General features: G+C 38.1%; 1 protein-coding gene across 1 annotated transcript in view; it reads right to left on the bottom strand.

Moving 5' to 3' along the window:
• Positions 1-493: 493 nt before the first annotated feature.
• The window catches only part of TRPC6 (transient receptor potential cation channel subfamily C member 6), a 108,259-nt gene continuing 101,754 nt past the window's right edge, over positions 494-6,998 (bottom strand). The window contains exons 12-14 of the mRNA XM_027772483.1: positions 3,481-3,564; positions 2,033-2,108; positions 494-1,248 (exon numbers count right to left, since the gene is read on the bottom strand). Of these exons, the coding sequence (XP_027628284.1) occupies positions 1,097-1,248; positions 2,033-2,108; positions 3,481-3,564 (312 nt within the window). The 3' untranslated portion in view covers positions 494-1,096. The remainder of the gene's footprint in view (positions 1,249-2,032; positions 2,109-3,480; positions 3,565-6,998) is intronic.

Below are 6,998 nucleotides of genomic sequence, written 5' to 3'. Positions count from 1 at the left end.
CAGTGTCAATAGTCTTTAGGCAAACAGATGAATCTGCATTTCTCTCTTCAGTTGTTTGAGATACTGTCCCACATCATTAGTAAGTAAGAACAACCTTTCCTTTGTGAATGCACACAAATGCAAATTTCTGTCTTATGTATTTGGGGAGAAGGATAGAAGGTACTAAGAATAATAGATAAATATTTGCAAAATTCTACATCACTTTTTTTTTTTTTTACAGTCAGTGGCCAAATGTGGGAATTGACCTGTACATGCCCTCAGAAATGGCACAAAATTGTGCTATAATTGAACAAAATTACCACATTGTTTGTGGCTTTGATACTTCTCCAATAAAAAGTTCTTATTTGGATAGTAATTTTTCAGTCACAATAAAAAAAATGTAAGAGCTTTTGAGTATTCACATTAGCTAGCAAAGAAATGTGAATGAGTCTGCATAGTCACATACTCTTACACACACAGTCACACATACAACAGGACCACCTTCCAGGATTTGGTGGAGGAAACACTTTTTCATTGTTAAGTATAACATTTTCAAAGAGATGAATCAACAAATTTAACATAGACATAAGCCCATTTTACACAGACACTAATGATCACATTCTTTGGGGGATAAGTAGGTGTAGATGATGATTAAAGAGCATTCTTTCAATAGCCGTAGATGATTTCTTTTCCATATTTCACAGCTGCATGTCACCAGAGGGGGATCTACCAAGCAGGCAAGAAGGTGCCTGAAATCAGAGGAAAAACCACACAGGAATAACAAGGTCTGGTCCCCAACAGCTGAGATCAGATCCCAGGTAGACATTACATGGCAATCACATCATCACAATAATTATACCCAAGAAAGCAGTTTATAAAACAAGCACCAAACAACTGGGTATAATTTTCATTATAATCCATGAACTTCAGCATCAATAATAAATCTTAATCACCAAAAAATTTCAGACATTAGGGTTCCCAATGATAGGATAACCCAAGTTATCCTTTAAGTTTTTCTTGTTCATTACATGGGCACATCGGCACTTCAAAAAATAAATCAGGAAATAATATGGCTTCAAGTGGACAAATAAATATGAAATTCTAGGGAGTCTTTGTATTATCTATTGCTTTCCTCTTGATTTGGTTCCATGGATAATTTCTCTCCAAGTTTTCTAATAAGTTCTGCTAGGTCCTCTGTATTGTGAGATTTTTCTTCAAGGAGTTCATAGCGGAGACTTGAGATGTCCTGCTTAATTTCCTTCAGCTCCCCTTTTAAAGGCAAGGGTGATAAGAAGTCAATGGTAAATAAATAATGCAGTGAGTCTGGGATAGGATGAAATCAGTCCTAATTTCTCACACACCTGTATTCTTTAAACCTTTCAAAGGAAATAACTTTCTAATGGAGCAATTTTCTAATTTGTCAGTTATGTATTTTGGTGAATAAAGACATTATTACCAAGTGATAGCAAAAGTCTTCCTAAAGTCAATTAAAGGGAAACGGTAGCAACCCCTCACCTTCGATGGCCACTTTCTCCTCCCTCTAACTCTTGCATAAATACAATAACTTTTTATCTAGCAGTGACATCTGTCCCCAGCTGTGGAGAAATAGCCTGCTCCCCACTGTTTAGAGAAAAAGATGGTTGGTGAGAGAGACCCTATTCTACTTTGTTTTTGTTCTTGTTTTTGCTATAGAGTACATGCTGCTGAAGAAAGACAGTGAGAGGAAAAGTGATAAATCACCTCCCGGGGAATATGCCATGCCACAGTCCCTTCTCATTCACTCTTCTCCTGGCATTTTAGGCATGCATGCATATGTGCCCAGCATGATTTTCAAGCATCTAGGTCCAGGACTCTAACCGCAGTTGGCCATGTAGGAGTCCAGCACTTTAACCACTATACCACCTGCTGCCCTCTGCCCCACACCTCTCTCCCTGTTCTACTCTTCTTGAAGCTCAGACTTCCCATCCCATCCCTCCAGCTCACTGTTTGCTCTGCATCATGCCCTGTGGCCTGGCTCATGCTCAGAGCTAGCTTGTCCCTGTGTTCAACTCACCTTCATTTACTTCGTCACTCTCCTTATCTATCTGAGCTTTCAGTACATATCTTTTAATGAGCCTCTTCATTATTTTCTACACAGAGAAAGGAAAATCCATTTCAGTTATATATTCGTGATAAATCTCTCTTTTGGGATAAATGATTGAGTATCCCTCCCTCTGGTAAGCACTTGAGAAGTGATGGTGATTTAACTGGCAGGGGTTGTATGATATCTCCAAATCTGGTTTGTCTTAGAAAGGAATTTTCAAATTACCTGGGCTAATGGCTCAAAAGTTAACAGTTGAGGAAAAGAGTAAGTTTAGAACAGACATCTAATTCTTTATGTCCATTGCTTGTATGTTATTTGAAAAGTATTAAAGCACAGCCTTTCAGTTGACAGGTTAAAATTTCGCAGCATGGCATATGGAAATAGGGAATTAACCAGATGTCCCCACTTCCCATGACCTCACTAAGAATGTGGCCAGTTTTTATGTTATATTTGCTTTTAGTTCAGAAATGGGGACTCAGCCCAATGCCCACTTGTTTATGTCTCCACTTCCCACCACCTCACTAAATAAGAGTGTAGCCAGTTTTGATGTTATACTTGCTTTGAGATTAGAAATGGCTAGTTTCAATGAAATAGATTTTCTCCAGTACCTGAGCTTCTGTCATGTGGATGTTACTTTTACTATATATTTTTTATGAAAATTATGAGATTTGCATGAAAATCAGGAGATATACATCTGTGGAAAGTCTTGGATAGAAATATAACTAAACCAAATCTTACTACTTAAGCCCCAAATTAAAGAGTAGACAATAAAAATATTCAAGAGCTTATTCTAAAGAAATGCTTTGGTACATAGATGAGTATGTTCATAGTAGTATTTCTTATAATAGCAGGGAATAAAAGCCTTAAATGTCTATCAATAAGGGATTATTTTAATAAATTACCACATATTTATACAGAAGAGTATTCTACATTCAATAATATTAGTGGGGTTATCTATTTCTTAGAGTGAAAAACAGGTTATAAAACAATTACTCATTATTTAAGGGCTATTATATAAATATGTACATACATATGTACATACATACATATGTAAGGTTATATACACACATACATATGTAAGGTTATATACACACATACAAATGTCATCTGGTAGAATATTCACTAAAAGTAAGCAATCATTATTTCTTGGCAGTGGGATTTGAGATGACTTTTTGTAAAGTTAGCCCCATTACAACAGACATGTAGATTCTGTACTTCATGTTTCAAGACTTTATTGTTTATATACCCAGCCCTTAGAAAGTAGCTGGTACATGGTAGTTACTCAATAAATAATTGTTGACTAAATGTATTTTTTTGATATTGAGAAAAATATCCTAATATTTTCATTTTGCATATCATATAGTTTCCAAATCTAAATATTATAAAACAACTAGGCTTATTTAAAAATTCATGCTTACCTGATATTGTCTTGGAGGATTTGTGAAACTGTTTAAATGGAAATCTTCTGAGCTCCGTATACTTGATTGTTTATTGTGCCCAAGCTACAGTTTGAAAAGAATTATAAAGTGATTCTTATTTAGTCCATACCTGAACTAATTAATAGTCTCATATTCAGTTTCCCACAGGGTGCACATGCTCCCTAAAGTGAGATAGAGAGAGAAAGTGAGGAACACCTCCCATGGGAAAATGATCATGTGACAATCCTTTTTCCATCTCTTTCTCTTTTCAGAATCTGGTACACATACACATACTTGGTATGTTTCTAAAGCCACCAAGTTTCAAACTGCACAGCTGGACATGTGGGATCTAGCTGCTTTAACCACTATGTTACCGGCTGGCCCAAAGCATGCCATTTTAACTTAACCTGTTTAATAGTCTGTCTTCCAAGACAAACTAGTGGCACTTCGCTGTGTTCAGCCTTTCAATGGCTATTGGAGGTGCTTAAACTTTAAGGCTCTCAATCGTGTTGTCATGAAAGTCATGATTTAACCTTCCCACAGATACATCTATGGTAAAGGAAGAGGCAAACAAGTTGAGAAAATTATGATGGAGATCTCGGAAATCCTGATGAGGAATCACAGGCCAACCTGATTAACTACAGCATCCATACCTGGAGTAAGCTCTGTTGGGGATACTGAAGAAACACCAGGGTAAGATCTGGGGGGAGGGGACAGAATTCAAGTGCCAAGAAAGCACTAAACTTACTCTATGTGAATTTTAGGGTCTACTTAGCATCTCATTCTGTCAGCATTTCTCAAGTAATATAATGTATAACAACAAAAAATTAGAGCAATGTGTAATAAAAGTGATAACATGCTAAGAAGATAATTAAAAATCTAATGTACTTGGGGTCAGCAGGTGGTGTGGTGGTTAAAGGCACTGGACTCCCACATGGTCAACTACAGTTTGAGTCCTGGACCTGCTTTCTCATCTTAAAGTCACATAATGCTTGTAGGAAGTGAGAGATTCCCAGAGATGTCGATCCCTGTAAGACCATGGAGGAGAAAGGATTGCAACGTGGCTCCCAGGGAGTAATTTCTCACTTTCCTTCTCACTGTCTCTCTCTCTGGCAAGTGCACATACCCTATTACAAAACCTTAAAAAAAATTATACAGTCCACCAAATTGACTAAAGAGAGACAGCTTGAGTTCTCAAAAAGAGCATTTGACAGGAATCTGAAGACTAACTGCAATCTATCAATATGATAGCTCTGCCACAAGCTGTCTATGGAACACTAGGCAAGATGCATAAATTCTATAAGCTCTTCTGGCACTGAGGGAGTGGTCTAGTTGAACTTTTGTCCATCAAACCCTATTAATTTATGAATTTTATGAATTTGTGAAATGTATAAAAACTTCAACATAGCATTTTTAATAATGTAACAGGAACCCTGGCTTTTAGACAGTGATTTATGCCTTAGGGACATCGTTAAACATGAGGACCAGGTTCAAGCTCACATTCATCCTGCCTCTTCCAGTTATAATAAAGCATGGTGATGAAGGGTAGGTTCATAATCAGGGAAGAAAAGTCCAGGCAGAGGGAATATTTGTAGATCATGCCTTTGATTTATATACTCTCTGTTTATAAATTTACAACCTCATGACTGCAACTCATTAACTGGCGTTTCCTTTCATTAAAGGCCATGAGAACATCTACAAGGTGTTTAAAAAAAAAGGACAGTGAAAAAATATGCTTCCTTGGGAATTCTTTTTTTTTTTTCTTTTTTTTTGTTTGGAGAGATTTTTGCTATAGGGCATATGTGCTTGCCAGAAAGACAGAGAGACAGAGAGATAGAAAGCAAGAAATCACCCCCGGGGGGGCATGGCCACGCCGCAATCCCTTCTCCTCCATTCTCCTCTCTCTATCTTGGGCACACATGCACATACACCCGGCGTGAGTTTAAGCCACCGGGTCCAGGACTCAAACCACGGTCAACTACATGGGGGTTCAGAGACATAGCCATTATGCTAACTGCAGGCCCCCACTTGGGAATTTTTTGCAAGGCAAATTTTTGGTTCTTACTACTTGATGTGCCAGTCATCCCCAGTTAAGTCAGTTTTACAATACACACCATGCCTATGAATGCAACTCTTTGGAAAAAACAAAAACTTGATGGGGGCTGGCAGGTGGTGTGGTAGTTAAGGGCACTGAACTCCACATGGTTGACCATGGTTTGAGTCCTGGACCTGGCAGCTTGCTTTCTAACTCTCCCTCTCTCTCTTTTCCTCTCTGTCTCTCGTTCTGTCCCTCTCTGGTCAAATTAAAATAAATAAATAAAGTTAACTAATTCTTTTTTTAAAAAAATGATGTCTTACTGTCGCACAGGCCTTCTTCCATTTCCTATTTTTAAAAAAACTTATTTTTATTTTATTTATTATTATTTTTAATTTTCTATAGGGTATGTGCATGAGAGAGAGTGTGCAAATTCTAGGTATGGGACTCAAACTGCGGTCAACCATGTGGGAGTCCAGTGCCTTAACCACCATGCCACCTGCTGGCGTTTGCTCTTTTCTAATTGATGGTTTCTGAGTTCGCCATTCCCAGTTTCTAACATAATGTTTTCTTGGCTGATGGCCCGACTTTCTCTAACTCCTCCTTTGGGTTTTAGCTTATAGTATAAGCTCTTCAGAGAGGATTTCCTTGCTCACCCCAAAAACATTACAAGCTAGGCATTTTGAGCATACTAGGCATTTTGTTTCCTTCATAACACCTATCAAGACTGGCAATTATTTTATTCACTGGTTGGTTATGTATTTCTTGCCTACATCCTCCTAGACTCTCTAGGAGCGACTTTATTTAGTTTATCCCAGTGTTTCTAATACCCATACAGGCATGTAGCAAGTGCCCAAAAATTGTTGATTGGTAAAATGAATGGAGGAAGAAGTGTTCTTTGGTTAGTGGTGAACTTCACATGGTTTCTGGACACCGTGGCTACAGAAAATGTATATAGTCTGGGTTCACGAACTGGTTGGTTGCTGCTGAGCTCATGGCTAAATGCTACTCCTGAAATATGGAAGCTAGTTTTGAGGCATAGAATTGCACAGAAGAGGTAACAATGGCAAGAAAGGCAGAAAATATTATCCTTGCCATTTGAATATATATGTGAGTATGGAATTTTCCAGAGTGTAGCTCTGAGGTATTAATGAGCGAAGCTGTGGTGTGCTCATTCAGTTTGACAGCACTTAGCTCTCCCCTGCACCCACTCAGAGGGGTAGAATCTAGGATTTCTCTATTGTGACCCTATTGAAATTTGAGGATGGATAATTCTTCAGTGTCATGGGTATCCTGTGCATTGTAGAATGTTTAACAGCATTCTTGTGCTGTAATCACCAGATGCCAAAATGGCCCCTTCCCTGAGTGACAACCAGAAATATCTCCAGATAATTCCAAATGCACCTTGAGTGTAGGAGTGGGAGGCAAAATCACTCCAAGTTGGAGACAAATGTCAGAGTGAAATACTATATGACTATATATA

Source organism: Tupaia chinensis, unplaced genomic scaffold, assembly GCF_000334495.1.
Source record: "Tupaia chinensis unplaced genomic scaffold, TupChi_1.0 Scaffold000276_2, whole genome shotgun sequence".
NCBI classification, from domain to species: Eukaryota; Metazoa; Chordata; class Mammalia; order Scandentia; family Tupaiidae; genus Tupaia; species Tupaia belangeri.
Note: the sequence above shows the minus strand (reverse complement) of the source record. Positions and strands in the feature narration are given on the sequence as shown.